Below are 23,430 nucleotides of genomic sequence, written 5' to 3' on the forward strand. Positions count from 1 at the left end.
TCTAAAGGTATGGTGTCGGAAGATTCCAATACACCAGTTTCGGAAGGCAATTCTGTAACCGACTCGGTAGGAGCCTCCGGGGCCGAGGCTGTCGGTTGTAATATTTCAGGGTTCGAAGTTCCAAGGACTCGGTATCAGCCGAGACAGAGACACTAGCAGTAGGACTAGCCGGTTTCAGCCGAAACCGCGTGTGTCGGTCCTTGTCCTTCCGTTCTTAATTAAATGTGATGTTGGGGTTTCCGGCGGCATTTTGTAAGCAAAACTATCCCCAAAAACTCTTCTGCGAACTCCGACTGGCGTCTAAGAGTGCGTCGGTTGAAGGAAGCAGGCAGAACAGGCGACGCCATGGTCTGGGCCTAAGCAAGGTAGACAATAAGAGTGGAAATCCTTATGAGGTATTCGTTTCCCACAAGTTAAACAATTATTAACTTTTTCTGACATCGGCTGAGGCAAGAAAGTGTCCCCAACGGGGTACTTAGCTTTTGAAGTCTTCGGATAGCGAATTTACAGGAGCTGGCCGACCGGCACTTGCGAACTGCTTCTGCTTCGGGCACCACGCAGCAAGAAAGACTGAGGAAGATGGCATCGGCTGACGCTTTTATACTCCAGGCTGTGGCGTGGGAAAGGCGACATCAGCCGACGCCGGAACCAGACTTTGGAATCCGGCCGACCGAAGGGCTGCCTGAGGCAGGACAACCCATATGTGATGACTGCAGATGCATCCTTGAAGGACATCATATGAGATTGGTGTCCAAGCCTATGCCACAGCCTGTGAGAAAGACTGTTCAACTCAGAGTGAGTTGTACTGTGTTCCAATTCCAGAGGAAGTCCCAGAGGACATTCCCATTCCTGTGACAAATCCAGAAGTTCCTGATACGAGTTGTGCAGCACAGACTGTCCCTGTTGCTAAATTTGGTCCTAACCATTTTGTTACGAGATATGGTCGCACTTCTAAACCCTATAGCAGATATAAAGCAACTTGGACATGAACATTGTGTTTTGTTTCTAATGTGTACAGTAATGCATGTCTAGCTCTGATATTGTTTTGTATAAAGGGGAATCTTTTTAAGGGGAAGGATGTAGATCAATACTTGTGTATATACCTTTAAGAAGCTATCCAAAGCCTTGCACAAGTGTACAAATATGGATAATGTGCAAGCTAGATTGCCATTTTGTAGTTAGCTGTTGAGATGTAAACATGTATGCATGTAAGGTCCATCTATTAACTAGGTTGTTCATACTTTATGATGCTGCTACCCATCCTGATGTGTTTCTATGTATTAAAGCATCTTAAACAACCCCCCTGCCTGCTTGTCATTAATTGTTAGAGAAGGACAAGCGACACCTTCTAACTGGGTAATCCCAATCTGCCCTGTTCTATTGGAAGAATCAGCTTATCCCACTTGACTATTGCTGTTTTACCCTCCCAGAAAAGTCCTTCAGCTCTTTATTAACTGTTGCCCACAACTTCTCTGGTTGACAAAAATATGCCTGATCTGTGTATAAGACTAAAGGGACTAAAGGGACTAAAAACATTTTAATTGTTTCTATCTTACTATCCATATCCGTATAACAAAGCTTCCATTTTCTCAGTTTTTGTATTATCTTTTGTTTAGTTTCTTCCCATATCTTAGCTACCATATTAGAATAATTTTTAATCCATACTCATAAATACTTCATTTTATCATGTCCCCATAAATATGGGCATTCCTGAACCAATTCATGTGGAAGTACATAATTTACCACTATTGCCTTTGTTTTAGCTTCATTAATTTTGTATCCCAAAATGATCTGAAACAGTCTCAAAATGTTCCACATTATTGTAATGTCTTTCTGATTTTGTCAGGTATACAATAATATCATCTGTAAATAAAGCCAGCTTTTCCTGACTACCATACCAATTATATCCTTGAATTTCTGAGTCCCTTATTTTCTTTGTCAATGGTTCTAAATATAATGCATATAATAAGGGGAAAGAGGACACCCCTGCCTGGTTCCTCTGCTCAAGAAGAAACTATCACAGAGGACCCTACCCTCTTTAATTTTCACCTCCGATCTCTCATACATTCTCTTAATCAACCTTATAATTCTTTTCAGAAAAGATAAATGCTTCCATTGCCATGCTCATAAAGTCCTAGCTTACTCTGTCAAATGCTTTCTCTACATCAAAGACTCACCAACAACAATGGTATTTTCTTACATTCTGCTTCCCTCTGGATCATCAATGTTCTGTTAATGATGTCAAATGTTTGCCTCCCCTCCACAGAACCACACTGATCCATATCTATTAGTTTTGGCATTACTTTTGCCACTCTTTGAGCCATTACAGACATGGATGTGTTATAATCATGGTTTAGTATTGAAATGGACCTGTATGAAACTGGATCTGATGGATCTTTACCCTCTTTAGGTATTGGAGCTACCACTGCTTTCTTCCAGGACAGTACTTCTCTTCCGAAGATATTTTTAAACAAAACCTTCCAAATCTTTATCATTTTTTTTTACTTCTAGCTTTCAAACTTCCACAGGAACACCATCTATTCCTGGGGACTTTCCTGAAGTTTGGTTATGCATCACAGATTTTTTTCTCATCTCCTCCTATCTGTTAGTAACTGAGCATCATCTACCTCTAAATTTGGCATACTTAATTCTTCCATAAACATTTTCATTTGTATCTTTTCTCAATTTTCGCAATTCTCTGTTTTATAGAGATTCTCATAGAATTTTCCTAATATTTCTAATACCTCTACAGGATCTCTTTACCTTCCTTGTTATAGAGTCCCTAAGTTTGGCAACAGCTCTTTCTACTTTGTTGCCTGAGTCATGTGCTAAAAGTTTTTGTGCTCTAATGTTATTATTACAAAAACAGTTGCTTAATAGCACTTACTAAGCTTGTACATATTACTGAGGTAATCCTTTATTTTTTGTACTTGGCATTCTGCAGTTGATCCTCTTTTTTCTTTGAGATTCCCCTATTCTGCAATACTTTAACATCTGTCAATCCCTCTAAATAATTCTGGTTACTTAACCACAGCACCCTTCTTTTATTTTAATCATATTTTTAAACGTCACCTTAATTTTATCCCACTTCTTAGCTATATTTTCAGAAAAAAATTCTGTCCCATCAGCTCCTGAATAATTTTCACTACCCATTGCTTAAATTCCTCTCTTTTCAAAAGGAAGGTGGGAAAGCACCAATGTTCATTTTTATTTCATTACCCTGTGCTTTTTTTTTTTTTCTGTGACTGGTACATGATCGGAAATACTTATTGGGTGAGTATCAAGACCTTCAATTAAATGCACATGTTCCTGTAAAATGTAAATTCTGTCTACCCTAGCCCAGTTTTTATATCTAGGGGAATAATACGTAAATTCACTCTGAACTCCTATTACTGAATTCACATCTTCCATGCCAAATATTTTCAAAAATTTCTTCAAATATCTACCCTCCTTTGTTATGTTTTCCCTTCTGGGCTCCCCAGACACATCTTCACTGCTGCAAATCAAATTTCAGTCCCCACCTATAAGTAGTATTCCTTGCTAGAAACTGATAATTTCTCCCAGTATTTTCTTAAGCTCCATTACAGCAGTTTTAGGTGGAATGTAAATGCATGCCAATGTAATCCTCCCTTGCCAGTAGCCCCTTAGCACTACACATCTGCCATTATATTTTTAATCTTCTTCTATCACTATTGGAGTAACTCTTGGAATATAAGTACTCCTCTTTTCCTTTGTCCCAGGTACTCTGCTGAATAACCATCCTGAAAACATCCCTTTATCAAATTCACATGTTCATTTCTTTCTAGGTGCATCTCCTGCAACATAGCCATTTGCATTCTACATGTTTTAATATTTCTTGCCTGTATTTATCTGTGACGTCATTTACATTTAAAGACATTAAAGAAAGTGTCATTGTATTAAAATGTTATTATTCCCACCTTTTATGTACAACACCTTTTTTGTTAAAGCCTAGTTCCAGCTTTTGGGTTACATGCATACACTGGCAGATTGAACCTTTATACAGTTGTTTCTTGTCATATTCATTTGAGCCTATATAGCATCTTAAAACAAATTATTTTGTTGAAAGCCCTCAAAAAAAAAAAAAATAAAAAGCACACTCAAATACCCCTCCAAAAACTATTAACTTAACACTAACTCACAAAACTATGTAAACCTTCAAATACTCAAGTTTCATCCTCCTAATAGGACAGCCACAATGTCAGACCACACTGTCAAGACTTGAGTTAACCTAAAAGAAAGGTTATCCATGCTAAAAACATGGTGCAGCCTGTGCTTCTTCTAAGTGCTGATTGGTTTTGTCTTATCTTTATAGCTCTCACAGCTGGGAAAACCCCTGAATATTTTCAGAGAACATTAACTACCCCGAGAAAGCCACTGAATGCTTTCACAGAACATTACCTACCTTGGGAAAATTCCTGAAGGCTTTCAGAGAACATCATCTCCTAACCAATTTCTCTTTTCTTTTTTCCCAGCCAATCATTCTCCACCAGGCTGTAGCCAGTTTCTCTTTATCAGATTGTTTCCATGGAAATGAAGACCAACTGCAGAATTTTTAATGAGCATACATGTATTTGCTAGAAAAAAGCCTCCTAATATTCAATATTCTTTTTCATTTACTTGCTCTCTCTTAAAACGTGTTACTAAATCAATTTGAGGTCATTAATCCCATCATTCACCCATGCAAGAATGAGAAAAAGCACATTAGTTTTTCTTTATCATGCTTTTTAAACAGGCTTTTTTTTACATTGCAGTGCCAACATTTCTTAAAACTGACCAAGAAGAAAGACAGAAGGGAGAAAGAAAAGAAAAAAAGAACTGCAGCACCTGTTTACAATCCCCATTACACTTACAAACAACTGAAAAAATCTTTACAGCATGTAAAGAAAACCGCATGTCACAAAATTGGTGCTATTTAAGAAAAAAATATTTGCAGTTAACTTTTTCCCTCCCCTTCCCAAAGCACTTTTCTGAACATTAATGACATGATGTAGGGCATATGCTTTACAGTCCCCCAAAACAATAGATTCTGAAAAAGTCCAATGCTTCCAGATTTTCTTGTTCCATCATATTTCACAAATACAAATTATTGCATTGTAATCTCATATTAAGTTACTGATTTTATTACTGTTCATCTCCAAAATCCTGTCTCTGCTTCATTTCCTATGAACTCCCAGTTCTTCTAGTTGACTGTCGTGCTCCTTTCCTTCTCTCCATTTTTCATTGAAAATGTGAAAAGATTTCACAGAAACAGTCCCTCTGTGGTCTTTATTACCAGATGAACAAGCAGAATCTCCATCTGTTTCACAGCTTACTTTTTGTTGGACAAACTTTTGTATTGCCTTCTTAGCATATACTTCAGCAAAAAATTATTTTGTCCCTCCAGGGATGAATACCTTGAAGACAGATGGGTACAGCAGTTTGAATCTCACACATGCATCTCGACATTCCCTGAACAGTGGAATACATTTGCTCCTCTTCTGTCTGGTGTATAATGAGTAATCATTCTCCAGAGTCTCCCAGTACTTTTTCACCCTGCCACAGTTTTGTCAGAATCAACTCCTTTTGCTGGTAAGCTTGCATCGTTACTATTATAGGTCTAGGTTGCTGTCCTTTCCACTAACAACTCCTGCTGTAGAATACCAGTCCAGTTGCTTATTTGTGCTTTTATAAAATGAATGCAGTCTTGTTCCTTCCAGCTTCTCTGGTGTAGCTGAAAATCTCAGGTTTTTCCTAAGTGCTCTGCCCTCTGATTCTATTACTTTTTGAAACATTTCTTCCTGAGTAGTCTCATATTCAGTCAGCCTTTTCTTCATTTCGACCTCTGATTTTTGCAGCTTTATCATTTCATCTGAATATCTGTTTAAAGCTTCTTCCATTTTCCAGCCTTTTGTTGTTTGTGTTGATATACTCCATCAGTGTTCTGTTTATTTTAACCAGGTCTGTATACAGTTGTCTTACATCTTCCTGTAAGTTACTGGAAGTCATGTCTGAAGGTTGCATTGCTTCTTGCTAAACAGCTGCAGAACTTTCTCTCAGTCAGTGTTTCTTCTTCACTTTTTTGTAGCCATTTTTTCCAGGTTTTCTGTATTTCTTTATTGTTTGCATCCAGGTAGTGCAATTACCAGCCAGTTACTGAAATTATCCCATAACCACAAGTCTACTGGCTTTCTTTGCTGAGCTTCTGCTTTCACACTGGGAGAGCTAGAACTAGAAACAAGCTGTTACTCAATGGGCAGCCATCATGGAAGTCTCGCTCATATTAATGGTTCTAGCCATCTTTCAAAAGTGGTCCCAGGCTCATGCTGGTTATCTTGCTAAGCTCTCCAAAGTAGCCTTAAGATATTTACAAGCAGATTCTGATGAAGCAGAGCTTCTGACAAGTGCTCTTGGCAGTTACAAACTGAACTTACCATTTCCCAATAGCAGCCCCTGCCTATTGTTAGTTATCTTGATCATCTCTTGACAGTGAATATTGGTTATCATCAACAGTCCTGTTAAAGTTGAGAAATAAATAACAAACAGTTTTACCTTTTAGTCTTGAGCCAAGAATAATGCTTTAAGATGTGCAAAGTACTTGTTTATTCCATAAACAGCGCTGGAAGACTGCCTACTAAAATCATCAGTCTCAAAAAATAAAAGAAAATACTTCATTTAGATACTTTTCTTATCAATTTCATTCATGCAGAAAATTGACATAGGATAGCTTTTAACAAATAGCAAAATTTTAAATATTTTATGTCCTTGTGATCCTCGCTTAGAGCTTCACAAGAACATTTGACAATATGCCTTTTAAAACGTAGATCACCTGTGCTTAAGATTTATTGGCTTGCAACTTTTTAAGATTTGGTAGCAGTACATACGGTCTCACAGATACCCTTGAAAAGACTCATCCCCCAGCCTAAGAAGGACAGAGCGTACTGTTGATTAATCTGACTTCCACTGATACCGGACACTTTTAAACATAACATCCCTTAACTCCTTCAGCACTTAGCAATTACTTGCCTTCAACTATCTGTCAGTACAGAGGGGATGCAATTGTAAGACACTTGAAATATAAAGCTACTACTTACGTGAAACTATATCTTACATAATCATGCATCTATTTTTTATTTTGCTTTTAACAAACATATTATAAACATCAGTGAACTCATTTGTGAAGAAACTGTATGTTAATATGCATTTTGTGAAACTTAACCTTCCATTACAGTCCACCATCTGACACAGAGTGTCATCCACAATTATATTTTGATTTTTTTTTTTATTTGATAAAATATGCTTCAGCACTGTAATATTTATCTTCTGTAATTTATAATGTTTTTATCTTTAGAAGTGCCATTGAGTGTGTAGGTGAGATTAAGCATTTTATAATTACAGCCTTTAAAACAGAAAATATTAAAAGAATAATACCAAATATTGTAAGGATACATTGCAATATACTAGTTCCCAAGTTACCAAATGCACTGCACAGCCATCCAAAAAAGTGTCCACTGTTTAGCTGCTCAGTTCAGATCCTTGGCTCTTTGTTCCATGAAACTGGTTAACCTTTCTTTGTTTTTTGTTCCAAACACCTTTACTGAATTATCACTTATGACATAGACAATTTTACATTCATATAAAAGTACTCGCACTATAATTACCATAACAAACATTTTACTTCACATATATTGCTATATGTCATAAAAACTAAGCAACATTACATAAATTATTCAATCCCTCTCTTTTTTTTAAAAAAACAAACATCTTTATTAAACCATCACTTACTACATAAACAATCATACATTTATACAAATGAAAACAAACCACACCGACACAATCCTAGTTGCAAGCATTGCACATCACAATCCATACTGACACAATCCCAGTTGCAAATATTATACATCACTCATAATCTACCAAATCTTTTTCAGTCAAACATTACATAGCTCATTCAAGTCCTGCTGCCTTTTAAACCTTATTCCTCACTGTATGTATTGCTCCCACAATTCCCATTTTTTCATATGTAGTTTGTTCCTACCCACTGGATAACTTTTCTTGTTCATCATGACAGTCACTAACATAGGAACGACGACGACTTCCTATTAGGCACATGAACCCCCTCCCCATTGGCAGCTGGCATTATGTTGAATACCAGATGATTTTTAATACTACAGTTCAAATTTTAGTCATTTTTCAATCTGCCATCCTGATGTGAAGTATGGTTTGCTGCCTCCTTAAGAATTTGAGCAAGCATGGTGATTTTGAGCATTGTTCTTTGTACTCCATACCCAGAAGTAAAGACTGAAAATACTTCCTCTGCCCAGTGAATTGCTGCTCATTTATTTCTCAGTCTGACTGCTGCAGTGTCACAAAACTTTGAATAGCAGGAGTGACAGCCTACAAAACAACATCCAGACCAGTTTGCAGGCAACCATGGTTAGGCAAGATCACCGCAAATGCGAAAATTGTCTATCATACCCATGCCAAGCCCCCAGTCATAGCTTTTTTAAGTATAAAGAGTTCAACACATTGTCATGTCTATTATCATTGCATCTGTTCCCACTGGTACAGTCCCATTTCTGGCATAACGTTTGTCTCCACAATTTGTGGTTGCAAGCTGAAGAGGCGCAACATTTGAAAAGTCAGTCACATTATGACAAGCTAGATTAATGCCACCAAGTTCCTCTTCAAATGTCATTTGAGATGCAGGGATTGGAATCATGGGAATCCCTGTCTTAGAATGATGAGGTATATGCAAACACGTCCAACAGTTTGTCACATTTAAGTCCATAGCATACTGTCGAACAACTGACAGGAAACAATTTTTTCTTGACCAATTTATAAAAAGAAACAGCAACAAAAAAAGTAAAAGTATCTGTTCTCATTAGATTCATCATGGACTGCTATCTACGTTATTTTTTCCTTTAATCCTTCACAGGTGCAGATAGATCGTCCTGCATCTTTCTTCTCTGATCAAGATAATTTATCTGCAGTTTTCACACAATATCCAGAGGCTTTCCAGTAAAACAAAACAAGGTAACCAACAACTGGAAACGTAGAAAGGATCCAAAACAGTAAAAAGTGGTTTATTCGACAGGATCAGCAAGCTCCTTGCTTTCATCCTGTCATAAGCTCAAAATTTACAGCAGCAGCAATGCTATCAGGATAATGCGACGGACAGGTACGTGTCCACAAATTACCACTCTTTCGGACCCTCTGAAGGTCCTTTCACACAGTCACACATACGTCCCAACATGCTATAGGCTCATAAACTTGATTACCAGCACACTCACACCTATGTCACAACATGCTGTAGGCTCACAAATTTGGTTTATCAACTCACACACACCTATGTCCCAGCATGCTATAGGCTCATGAGCTTGATTTATCCACACACACACACACACACATACCTGTGTCCCAGCACGCCATAGGCTTGTGAACTTAATTTAACTTTAATCTCTCTTTTTTTCCTCTCTCTCACGCTCTTTTTACTCGTACATTAAACACAAAACATCTCTCGTTCATCTTATCTTTTAGTCTTGAGAGTACCACTCTCAACACAACGCAATCCTCCTTGTGTTCATTTTTTCTTTTGTTGTATTCACATTAATACATTTTTCCTTATTTCCTGTGGGATCCTTCCACTATTACTTTACATATACCTCTCAAACAAACTCAACTCATTCAACAAAACTGTTATTCCATCTTTCCACTTTTTAACTACAATTATCAGAGAAAGAGAAAAAAACATTTTCCACAAATCCATTTTCCCCAGTTTTGGTGTAGCATGTTTGCACACCCTGAATAGTTAGGGATCAGAATCTCTGACTATTCCATACAAAGCAGTGTGGAATTCACAGAAGACTTTTCTGTGCTCAGCCTTTGCAATTTATTCCACACTGTCCTGCAGCAATACCAAAGTTCAGAATGTGTGTCAGCGCACCAAATGTTAGTTCAGAAATAAATAAGAGTTTTACCTTTAGTCTTATGTCAAAAATAATGCTTCAGAATGTGCAAAGTACTTGTTTACTCCATGAACGGCACTGGGAGACAGCCTATTAAAATTTTCAGATCAGTCTCAAAGAATAAAGGAAATACTCCATTTATATATTTTTTATCATCAATTTTATGCATGCAAAACTTGGATGTAGCATAATTTTTAACAAATAAACTTTTTAAATAATTTATGTCCTCGTGATCCTTGCTTAGCGCTTCATGTGAACAGTTTAGACTGTGCTTAACATTTATTGGCTTGCAAATTTTTAACATTTGGTACAAGTACACACTATCTCACAGACATGCTTGCAGTCTCATCCCCCAGCCTGAGAAGGTCAGAGTGTACTGTTGATTAACCTGGTTTTCACAGATACTTGGCACTTTTACATCCCTTAATTCCTTCAACACTTACTTTGCCTTCAACTATCTGTCAGTACAGAGAGAACAGCACTGTGAACACTTGAAATATAAAGCTACTACTAATGTGAAACTATATCAAGGATAATCATGCATCTATTTTTTTATTCTGCATTTACCATAAGCATGTTATAAACACTTTATTTGACTTGTGTGAAGAATCTACAAGATAATATGTATCTTGTAAAGAATAAACACGAGACGTAACAACCTTCCATAACAAATCTGAGCACCTCTCGACAACCGTCCTCCCTTTTAAATGTTTATACTTAGTTAATTTTCTTAACGGGTTATGTTTCACCAGGCCACAAACAAATTTACAGGAGAGAACTAGATGGCAAAAGTCTAAATGGAAGATAAGGGAACTATGGCACACTCGGATACAAAGACAAACAAGATACTACATATATACATGCAGATTTACATATACGGATAAAGGGTTCACCTTACAAGAACACAGTAGAATGTCAGAGGAGAACTATAACAGTAAATTAGGATGCTAAAAGAGCAGAAGCCCACAATCATTAAAATAAAATAAGAATGAATAACAACTACACAAGGCTGTTGAATAATATACAATCCATGGTCATAAGCTTCTGCAATGACCATGTATCTGTCAACAGTAGCCATAACTACTGTTAACTGCAGTATCTTCTTGCTACTGTCCCCTTGCTGCTACTGGCTGCATAAACTATTTCTCAGCAGTTGCTCCTAGTTGCTGTTAGTTACTGTTAATATTCCCTAGCAGTTGCTCTGAAAACAATTAGCACTCTTAAGCACACAGTTACCTTCATACTTTTTTAAACAAATACTCACCACGGTCAGCTGCCCAAATCCTTGTGGCCATGCACTCTCCTGATATGGATCTGTTGGATAGGCACGCACAGGTGATCTATCTCCATGGCGGTACACCTTAAAAACAAAATATAATACGGTTAACAAAAGTCTGTATGTAATGTATGCATGACTTCTACACATTTAATCAGTGCAGAGATACATATGTGGCTGTGCTATTCCTCAACTGGCAGAACCTTACATTTGTATGCAGACGCCCCACATACTGTTTGATTTTGTCTTCTCTCTCACACAACACTGGCATCCTGGGATAAACAATAACCTTAGCTGAAAATAATAATCAGTATAATTTCAAGTCCCTTCTCCCCCAGTTAATTCCAAGAAAAGGGTTTTATTAATGCCCATACTCTGGATTTCTTGCTAGGAGAAGTAGATGAAGACAATGCAGGGGCAGGAGAGGAAGGCAACAACCCATTTAACACCAACTTGGTCCTGCTGTCAGCGAGGGCTTCAGTACCAAAGGCCTGACTATCCTCATCAAGATGGGCAACTCCCAAACAAACCATGCACTTGTGGGAGTCCTGGGAGAGAAGCTTGCACCCACACCCCAGACATTTTTTAAATCTCATGGACTTATAATTTTAAAAAATACACACACATAAATCTGATCATAAACTAAAACAGACTAAAGGTCTATTTATAAACCTAAGCTAAAACACTATCCAAAAATTCTAATTGGAGATGAAGTATTAATAAGTGAAAAATACACCAACAATTTGAAAATGCAATAGAAATTATCACTTAGATGAAGCTGTTGGATAAAGTGGCAAACTTGATCTGAGGAGTAGTAAGCTAGCAGCGCATTATGGGAGAGGAGGTGGAGCTTTGAAGCTGAAGTCCTAGTATAGCTGGCATTACATCCAATCAGATCCAAGGAACCCACAGGTTAAGATGGACAGAAAACAACATCACATCTACAACTATTGCTAGCTAAAGAAAAGGTGGATATTGACAAAATGGCAAAGCCAAAAGGAAAAAAGTACTTTGGTGCACAGAGCTTTTTTTGGAGTATGTCAGACCCTTGAAACAGCAAACGGCATCTTTAGTCTATTTTAAAAAAGTTTATATAGTGTGTTACTTTCCCACATTTCTCACATTAGTTGACAGTTCTTTCATCTATCCTGCTGACTTGTTTTTTTTTCACTGAATACATTTTTATTGATTTTTCAGAAACATAAACATATATATACAGTATGTATATCAAATAAATATTTACATAGTCAAAGCTTAAAGTGGAAAAACAATTCCAAAAAGAAACATTACAAAACCAGCTACTTACATAGGATGTCTACACTTGAAAAACTTTGTTTTCTTGAATGTATCTTTGAACAAATTATAATTTATTACAGTCTTCTGTCTCCAGCAGTTGATTTATTTTCTGCCAGGCAATGCTTAAGGAAGAAGGTTGTTGTGGTCTTTCCTTGATTGTTTTCTATTCCAACTGTGAGACTAATAAAACCATGTTCTTGAAATGTTTAAAATTGGAAGGAGTTGCAGCTTTCCAGTTCTGTGTAATATTTTTCCTTGCAATAGCAAGGAGAGTCCACAAATTACATAGTTTTGCCTTGGAACACAAGACGGCACAAGTGTATTCAACAAAACTAGAGGTTAAATTTGGAAATTACCAGTGAACAGTGCCTGTAACAAATAGTTAATACTTTCCCAATATTGTTTAAGTAAATGGCATTCATAGAACATGTGCTACTAACTGGCTATTTACTGTGATTTACTCCTCCAACATCTATTTTCTTTATTATATATTACTTCTAATTTGTGTGGTGTTAAGTATGTTCTATGTATAAATTGCCATGAGAACAGTTGCCAATACAGTGATAAAAATGTTAGTTTTGGAGATGTACGAATTTTTTTTTATCTTTATCATCTGGCAGTTTACCATTAACTGTTTCATAGTATTTCTGTATATACTATTTATTAAGACCTCTTGTTTCTTTAACTAATTTCTACAATACTGATAAAATTCCTTTCCCGTTTGTGAGAAATTCCATCAGCGTTAACTGCTCTATGAACTTAGAACCTTCTCTCTAACAGACTTCTGCATTATTGCCTGTTGGTTTAAAACTGTTTTTCTTAATCCCTGCAGTGTTAACCATGTTATTTTCAAGGTTGAACTCACTAATAATTTGCTCTATCATTAGTACTTTATTAGTGTTTATCAACTGATGCCAGTAAATTAGACCATTCTTACAAAGAATTTTAACTGCTACTTAGTCCCGAGTTATATTACTTTGTGTATATGCTATTGGGAATATGAAAAAAAGACCATGTTTTTATATCCGGATTTTTGTTTACAAAGTGTTCTTGATAACTTTATTATGTTTAGCATCAGATTTATGTATGTGTATTTTTGAAGAAGTTATGGTTAAGTCTGTGAGATCATAGGCAGTTACTAGGCTAATGGCCCTAGGGCCCTTACAAGCCTAGCCAAGTTCTTATCCTTATTTCTATAATCAGCACCTACTGCCCCTGTCCAAGTGGGACACAGATGGAACCCCCCGGGGTAAATTTATGGTAACCCATCCAATCGTCCAAACTGCGTTTGAAGAGGGCCACAAAGAGGTGCTCTGTTTGACATGATGTAGGAGTCTGTTCCAAAGGTGTGGTAACCTCTGGGAGACAAACCTGTCCCTCCAGCAGGTTTTATTAATGTCACATACCAGGTTCAAGTCGTTAGGGTGAGTAAGCCGTGTACCATTTGACTTACAGATATGTATTTCCAATAAAGCAGGGTCAGAGACTGCCTTATATGCAAGGCAGAGATCACCTCCGAGTAGTCTGTATGAAACAGAATAAAGTGACAGTGATACACAGGACAGATGCTGAAGACCTTGAATTTTCCTTGTGAGGAACCTTTGTGGTATCTCAAATGTTGCAGGTGTTTGGAAAGGTACATACCAAAAGGGGCGTTGTACTTGATTACTGGCCTGATGAGGCAAGAATACAGGGAGGTTATAACTTCTTTTTTTTTTCTGGAGGCAATGCCCTTACTTATGAGATTAGCAATACAGAATGCTCTTCTTACCACTGTGGAGATATGGTGGTCAAAGGTAAGGTTGCCGTCAACCTGTGTGCCTAGGTCTTTCACCACTGAGTGCATACTTAAGGTGTTGCTATTGATGTGGTAGTTAGCAAGAACATCGCTTTTAACGAAAGGAATGATAATATATTTTTTTGCACCGAGTTTAAGGCCATAACTTTGGCATCAATCATTTGTTTAAGACCCTCTTGTAGGATGTTGACATCATTTGGAGATTCTATGGCCACTCCCAGTTTGCAGTCACCAGCAAACTCTGTCAGCCACAGACCTTTAGTGTTTGCTTGCACTTCTAGGACCTCTACTGTTTGGAATCTATTTCTCTGGACAGATCCCTATGGAACACCACTCATTACAGGGGTCTGCTGTTGGGAGGTGGATTCTCCTATTTTGATTATATGAGTTCAATCAATGACCCAGTCTGCGACCCATCTAACAATATACGGGTTGATGCCTAGTTGGGCGAGTTTGTCAATGATGCCCGAGTGGGGGATAGTGTCAAACATTTTGGCTAAGTCCAGGTAGTCTATATGCATAGGACTTCCCTTTGTCCAGGGCCTTGGTGACGGTCTCAAAGAACTCCACCAGGTTTTAACAGGCATGCTATCCCTTTGACAAATCCAAACTGAGTAGGGTCAAGGACTCACAAAGGTGCGTGATTTGTCTGGGCATCACCCATCTTGATAAGGATTGTCAGGCCTTGGGAACTACAGCCCTTACAGACAACATGGCTAAGTTAGTGGTAAAGATGTTGTTGGCTGCCTCTGCATTGCCTTCTCCATCCACTTCTCCTACCAAGAAGCTTGACAAGAAGTAACTTGACAGGCCTTCTGTGAAAAAAATAATGGCAGAATCTCAGAGAGAGAAGGTAAGCAAAGAGAAAAAGAGAGAGAGCGAGAAACGCAAAAACTCTGGGAGAGGGAATCCAAAAATATAAGGCAGATTCTCCCCCTCTTATTTTCCATGGATATGAAGACCCCAAGATATTCGGCTGCACTTGTAGTTACTCTTCCTTCAGATTCAGTACTATTCTGGTACTATTCTCCCTTGACTGATCTGACAACTTTAGTGGATCAGAATATCCCCAAGCACCTAGTTTTCAGTGGCTCTGGTCTGGGCAGGACTTTTTTGTCCTTTCATCCGATTATCCCTGCAGAATTCTCCCCTATGTTGCCCCATTTGGGTCTGTGACTCTCCCTTTATGACCCAGAGTTTGCCTTCTTTATGTCTGGACCTGAGAAGCCTCAGTCTATGGCTTCATCTAGATCTGCAAGATCTTCAAGGAGCATTAAAAATGTTGATTTGGACCAGCTTTTGAAATCCTTCCTTAAGACCCAGATGGATGTGAATCATCTCCTTCCCCCTCGGCTCCAAGGGCTGAGGGGATTTCTCAGTCAGTACCAACAGCTCAAGGTTTTGTTCTGTCAGTTCCAATAACTTCTTTTCCTCTTCTGAACCTCCCTTCAGCTCCACTGACTTCGGATCCAGCCCAGATCTGGTTCACCCCCATGTTGGTGTTGACAGCATGGCTGTCTTCAGCACAGACTGCTGCCTTGGTGTCCTCAACTCTACTGTTATCAGTTCCAGAGGCATCCTGGCACAGAGAGGTTGACCCCAAGTGCTCAGGGTCAGGAGTTTCTGATCCTTTTTTTCCCCAGTGTGCCTTGGCACTTGATAGCTCTTCTGCAGTTTCATCAGACCCGACTCAGTCAGCAACTGGAATGGGAGCTTCCAGAAGATCAGAGAATCAAAAGGACTTTCCCTCCATCCTTCCAACTCAGTGATAGGATTGATAATAGTCCGCTCAATATAAAAAAAAAAAAAAAAAAAAAATCTGAATAGGTTTCAACAGGCTTCCCATTAAAACTGTGTGCATCTTTGGAACTTGCTGGCAATGAATCCTACAGATTACCCCAATTCTGTCTAGCCCCTGCCCTGGTGTTTAAAGCAAAGGAACTCCTACTGTCAGTCCCAAACTACACTTAGGTTAAAAGGACACTCAAAAGTCAAAGTAAACTTTATTGTCATTCAGAAATCACACAAGTGCAAAAACTGAATGAAATTCAAATGTCTCCGGACTTAATGTGCAGACAACATATAGACTATTTTCACAGGCATTTATTTACACATGAAAAACCTAGCTATTAAATCACTGACATGCAGGTAGAAAGACTCATACAGCACATATAGGGGAGGGTGGCCTAATGGTTAAGGTGTTTGCCTTACAAACACAAAGTGCAGGGTTTGAATCTCACAAGAGATAATTGGCTAGGCTTAAAATGTCTCGCAAGGGCAGTTAGCTTAGTACTAATCTATGAACCTATGAACATAATTAGAAACGCTCATTATGTATCCTACAGGCATGATGGACAGGCATAAAAATGAATTATAAAGTTCGAGTGCATAGAAGGGGAAATGAACTTAGCACATTTCTTATTTTCTTAAATGAGACAAAATGTTTCAAGGTTTCAGTCAATGGGGGGTGATAATCAATGTGAAAAAAACAAGACTGCTGAAATATGTGAACTAAGATCAGGGGATCAAATGAAATTAAATGCAGAAGTCTGGTCCAACTCCATTCTAGACAAACAATGAAGAATGTACTACCCCTGCTTCTGCATTTTCCTGGCACATTTACAGTTGTCACAAAAATGCTGAAAAACCTGATGATTCACTCGTATGTAGATGTCACAAGAGGATAACACAAAGTAATTTGCTCAGAACAGACATGAAATTAAAATCTTTCTAAAAAATGTAATAATTACCCTTTAAATCCAAGGTGAAATGCTTTCACTGGAAGTTTTAACTATAACCCTAAGGCTGCAGAGAAGATCGACAATAAAGCGAAATCATATCATTTTAATAATTTGCATGATTTTGCTGCCCTTAACACATGCAGCTGCAAACTGTCAAGCCAAAACCCAGTACTTCCTCTTTATGAAAGTTATGAATCAGCTATGTTTTGTGCTGTTCTTATTTTTCATATCAATGGATTCCAAGTCAGTAAGATTGTTTACATATGGGGTTTCATATGAAAGAGTATTTTTAGAATTAATGCAAGAAACATGTATATATAAAGTGTTTGGCAACTGTATATGAATTACACCAAGCCACAGACCATATCCTGTTTTAAAATCTATTTTGTTTGTTCACTAATGCACACTGCTTTTTTTTTTTTTTTAACCAGAGGCTAAGATCGGCTGATTACACAAATCAGTAGCAGACAAACCTCACATGCAAAGCAGTCCTCATGTCCAAAAATGCTGATGAGCAGAACCATGCAGAATAACCATTTCTAAACTAAGACTGGTCTAGTATGAATACCCCAGCCATAATGCAAGTCGAATGTTGGTTCCACAGTCATCCTAGCACAGAGATGTAGACCTCTACTGCTTTGGGTTAGGAGTTTCAGATCCTTCTTTTCACTGGGTGCCTTGGTACTTCATAATAAGAAGTGGTAGAATCAAAAAAGAAATGTATATTTCAGGGCTACAGTAGTCTAAGCAGAACTGAAAGCTCTTGAAAAGCAAAATACTCTGTACAGGACAACAGTAGTTGTCAAAATGCCAGATCTATTGGACATGAATATTCAGTTTTTGAATGCATACATGTTAATGACATAATGACATGGACAATGATGCCTCAGAATTAGTAAAGACCTCACTACAACAAGTGTTAGAAGACAGCAGCTAAACCAAGGCAGCCAGTACTACTGCAGGTTTTCTAGGAAGATGTCTTTTACACATACACTGAAAGGGATAAAGGCTGACGACTACAAGCCTAATTAAGTCCTTATTAAGAGCATATCACCAATCTTTGTGCAATCAAATGTCATATTCCCAGAGTAATAATCTAAAGTACAATTAAATAAATAGAAGAACAACTGTGTATGCTTTCATGAGTCGCATTCTTACAAATGAAATGTTCTGTGCATTAAAGCTGCACCTTTTGCTACTACTAATACTGTTGCCAGGGCTTGGTCCCCGAGTATAGTAGAGCCACATTCTTACAAATGAAATGTTCTGTGCATTAAAGCTGTATCTTTTTCTACTACTAATACTGTTGTCAAGGCTTGGTCCCTGAATATAGTAGACTGGAGAGTTTTCTTCCAGCATAATTCTGTTATCTTACTATTTTAAGTTACTAGTAGCACTTTTTACAATATTATACTTGATCTACCGGAGCTACCAACACAAACTTAATATCAATCCATCCAGCAAAACAGCTTTCAAATACAAACAGAAAGAGGGAATTTTGATTTTAAGATTCTAAGCCTTGCAAAAAAAAACAATAATAAAGACAGTCCACATTCTGATTCTTGAAGAGTGTGACAGAAATTTCAGACACACATAAAAAAACTAGGTCAGTGATGACAAGTCTAAAAATCAAACCAAAACAAATGATCCAGTCACCACAGCCAGCTTAAATATAAAAAAAAACTTTAATCAAAAACAAAAGAAATACAAGAGGTGAGTGCTTAGCCTTTCAGGCAAAAGCCATTCTTCAGATCTTAAAACACTTAAAAGCACTAAGGAAACCACAAGGCATAGAGAATCAACCAATGGACTCATTGTATCAATTAAACAATCTCCTTGCTCTGAGTGCTGGCTTTAAAAGAACAGTGCCGTTTAAGCCAGGTAAACTGTTAGCTCTCAATTTAACAATCCATTTAATCTCAGCAAACTCAGTGATCTGCACAATGTCCCCACCTCTCATTTCTTACAATCAGTTGTATTACCATAAACTATGTCCTGGAAAATTCTTTATTTTGTCTTGCAAGTACAGTGATGAAACATACCCAGGGTTGTTGGTCTCTTTCCTTGCTTTAGCTTCAGGAATGCTCTTTGCCTTAGGAGGCAGCTGTGTTAGAGATTTGTGTGCTAGAGCGAGCTCTGCCTCTGTGACCAATAAGTTAGGTAATTTTCCTTGCAGCTTGTGCAACGTTTATGTGTGTATTTCTTCTGCAAGTTATTTTTTGCCATCCATGCTCTGGACAAGTTTTTGATTTTAAGTTACATGCAAATTGCAGGAGCAAGAATGTGGTATACTTGCTTTATGTGATGGGTGCTCTTGTTTTTATGTAGGTAAAGCAAATATGTTGTTGAAGGACTGAGTTTTGAAACACTTTAGTGACATTAGACTGCAGAATACAACCAATGCACTTGGAAGACACGCACAGTATTTTCCAGGACGAAGTTTTAAGTTTATGGTAATACATCTGATAGCAAGAAATGAGAGGTGGGGGCACTGTGCAGAGCACTGAGTTTGCCGAGATGAAACGGATTAACTTGAAAGCAAACAGTTTACCTGGTTTAAACAACACAGTTCCTTTAAAGCCAACACTTAGAGCAAGGAGATTGTTTAATTAATACTGCGTGTCCATTGGTTGATTCTCTATGCCTTGTGGTTTCCTGTTGCTTTGCTGTGTGCTTTTAAGATCTGAAGAAGGACTTTTGCCTAAAAGTTCTCAACTTTTGAATTTCTTTTGTTTTTTTATTAAAATTTTTTATTTTAAACTGGCCGTGGTGACCAGATCATTTGTTTTGGTTTTATTTTACTTTTTTATATGTTACCGGGCTTTAGCTGCTGTTTGTGTGCTTTTTCTCCTGACTTAAGTTTAAAAATCAAGGAAAGATTAGTTGCACAAGACAAGGGTACTGGTGGTATTTAACAAGACTCCTGAACTGAATCACACCGTTACTTCTGGTCTCACCACTGCAAACCCTCTTAAATCCCTATTCCTTTACTATGAGACAATCCAGAAAACAGCATATCAGTTGTACAAAACAACAGTGTGAATTTATGGCTACTCTACAGAGGTGGGATATACCTTATTCTACCAACCAAAGGACAACCATTTAGTAAAAGATGATATAAAGGAAAAGTGTAGTGGGATGTAAAGTTCTAGGCTATTAGTGTAGAGAAGCATTTGTAGTCTTCATCTGCTCTGGAAGGAAATGAAGGTGAAAGAACTTCATATAGTACTGCATTTTATGTATTTTTGTTTTTGCAATGGTCTCCTGATTCCCTCCTCTGGCTGGGGTCTGCTGCGGAGTCATGTCTGCGTCTCCCTGTGGTTGCGTGGCTCCTCCCTCCGGTTTCCCTCTCCCACATCCCATGCTGCTGCTGCTGTGGTGGATTCACTACCTGGTGAGCCCTAGGTGTGCGTGTGAGTGCCTTCTGTGGAAGGGGGCCGGCTGGCCTGGCGACACCGCAAAACCCACTGCCATTCAGTATGTGTGGTGTGTGGATCCGCCCGCTAGACCCCTAAACGGGATAAAAGAAAAGAAGAAGAAGAAGAAGAAGAAGACTGAATATTAAATGAACTGAAAATTGTGGCTCTCTGTTTCTACAGAGAGCTTGTGCTTCGACACAGATATTGTTAGAAGTTTAGCCACTGATAGTAGTGGGGGTAGTTTCACTTTGATATTCTGTGTTTCAGCTGAGGGGCTGTCCTGTCTTATATAAGTGGTACATTTTTTTTTTTCTGCTAAATACTTGAGCTTTGGCCAGCTAAGATCTGCCTGCAATCAACTGGACGTATAAGTAAATGTAAGTACACTTTTATCTGCACTTTTTTCATATAGTACTGCATTTTATGTATTTTTGTTTCGTACTGAATATTAATTGAACTGAAAATTGTGGCTCTCTGTCTCTACAGCTATCTTGGTGGCTTTGAAATTGCCCGCCCCTCTTGTAAATTTGTATTTGGATACTCCTTCTGGGCCCATCTCATTTGTTCACTCAACTTAGTGCAGTGAGGTCATATTCTGATTTCAGGCACTCCTACTGTGTACAAAGAGAGCATTTGGGAAGAAAAAAAATTTCTAAGTTTGTTTCCTGCCTTTCAAGTACTCTAGTCCGCATACAGATTTGCTGTATCCAGGACTATTTGTAAGTTTCTGAGCCCCCAAACCTCTCTGTGTTGGAGAGAAGCCTTCTAGCTTAATTTTGTTTCTTAGAACTAGCCATTTTTTAGTTTCAGCACTCAAATCTGTTTCTTTGAGCTCAGCACTTGTTCAGAACTCGTTGTAAACACTAAATAAGCTTCAAATTACTACAGTGCTCAACTTTCCTCACTTGTCTAGAGGAAAGCAGTTTTTAGTACTTAATAAATAAGCACCTATCCAGGCATGTCTAATGGTCAGCTCCCGGTGTTTTCTCCTGTCTACCTGATGAATCTGGGCATCTTGGAGCAATGCAGCAATTGCCTCATGTACACAGACAACCCTCTCCTCCTACCACCCAACACTACAACCTGTGAGAGATGCACTTATATAGCCAAACTGGAAGCAAAGCTCTCTTCACCCAAGACTGGACTAGACAGTCAAGAGGAGAAGGTAAACACTTGCACCACACCACACTCATCACATAGTCCCTCAAAACCTACACCACCGAAACACATACATAGAAACACAAAACACACACCTACATTCGTGGAGGCTCTAAATTAAAAACCTGCCCAAGCAACAGGGACCTCCAAAGCAGAAACGCAAGCAAACATCACCCCCAACACAGCCCACAATCTCAGTGTGCCACTCAACCACAGCCCATAAGGCATAACAACATACTCAACACTCTAGTCATAGGTGACTCTATAGTCAGGCATACTGATGTTCCACTCACCAGGCTAAACAAGGAGAAAGTTACTGTCAGGTGCCAGGATCTGCCACATAACACACGCACTCAGGTCACTCCACAACAAGTACAAATATGACTCAGTCATTGTCCAGGGGCAAATAGTAAGGGTCGCCTGGATGACCTCGGAAAGGGAGGACTTGATCCACAAGTTTGACTACGTACATTTCCTGTTTTCAGAGAGAAATGTCCCGATAGTTTTACAGTGCCAATAAGGGAACAGATTTTAGAGGGATGGGGGACAATTTATCTTCCTTTATTGACAAGTGAGGCACTTGGAAGAAGAGATGCAAGACAAGTAGAAGCAACGGACAGGGTTCCATACTTTGTGATTACATATAACCAAGACATGAGATTGATAAAAAGGACCATTAACAGAGTATGGGACATGTTTAAAAGGATGCCCAATAGGTCTGAAATTTGTAGTAAAAGACTTTGGTACAGTTATAAAAGAGGAACCCCAATTTGAAGAAAATCCTGGAAAGGAAAAAGACAGCAATAAGTACAGAACTATAAATAGGACAGGCACACATAAATGTGGAAGGTGTGCCCAATGTCCCTTTATAGCGAATAATAACATTCTAGCTTTTCCAAGGGATCAAAAGAAATTAACAGCTACTAAGTATTATAGTTGTTATTCAAAAGGGGTTGTTTGCATCACGTACTGTACGTTTTGCTGAGGGTTTTACATAGGCAAAACGGAACGTTGTCTTAAGACGGCGGATTTATGAGCACATGTACGATATAGGAAAGAAAAAAGAAACACAATGTTCTATTTTGTCATGTGCTAGTGTGTGACCATTCAGATTTTAAGTGGGTATTAGAACAAGTGGAACACAATGATAGGGGAGGAGATTAGGAAACCATACTCGAATATGGAGAGATGTTATGGCAATTAAGGTTAGATGCTTGTACATTCCCTGGATTAAACGATCATATTTCAATTGTTCCAGCCTTAAAATTAAAAGCTTCAGATGTAAATAAGCTAAAATTAGTATTTTAAATGATTATTTTAAATGCTTAGTTTAATATTTCAAGAAATAACTTTTTGTACGTAAATGAATGTGTTTTAATGTGTTAACTGAATGTATTTAATTAATTAATGTTTAGACAAATAGGAAGGTTTTGATGAACTATCCAAATGGATTTAAGTGGTTTCATTACAGGAAAAAAATTATTCTGAAGATGTTTTCCTGTAGGGAGATGAAAGCGCTTAATCTAGTCATTTGTTAATAAAACAGAAGATTTTTATTTCAACATTTTTGTTTGCTTTTTAAGTGAATATTTGCTTTCGCATTGTGGCCTTGTGGATATTTATTAGGCAACATTTCAGGAGGGACAGCCTTTATTGGATCCTTGCACGCTGATTTTGTGTGTTATCAGAAAAAGATTCTCATCCCAAGGGAAAAAAATGGTCTACAGTCCAATGGGAAAAGGCTCAACGGTGGTCAGGCAGAAAAAGGATCTAGAAA

At 38.1% G+C, this 23,430-nt stretch overlaps 1 protein-coding gene across 3 annotated transcripts in view; it reads right to left on the reverse strand.

The window, feature by feature from the left end:
- ACP2 (acid phosphatase 2, lysosomal) overlaps positions 1-23,430 on the reverse strand; it is a 658,601-nt gene that overhangs the window by 471,388 nt on the left and 163,783 nt on the right. For all 3 annotated transcript variants that reach the window (XM_044082703.1, XM_044082705.1, XM_044082704.1), the window contains one exon: positions 11,230-11,325. In XM_044082703.1, the coding sequence (XP_043938638.1) occupies positions 11,230-11,325 (96 nt within the window). The remainder of the gene's footprint in view (positions 1-11,229; positions 11,326-23,430) is intronic.

This window comes from Protopterus annectens, chromosome 9.part0, assembly GCF_019279795.1.
Source record: "Protopterus annectens isolate FY-2018-M chromosome 9.part0, PAN1.0, whole genome shotgun sequence".
NCBI lineage: Eukaryota > Metazoa > Chordata > Ceratodontiformes > Protopteridae > Protopterus > Protopterus annectens.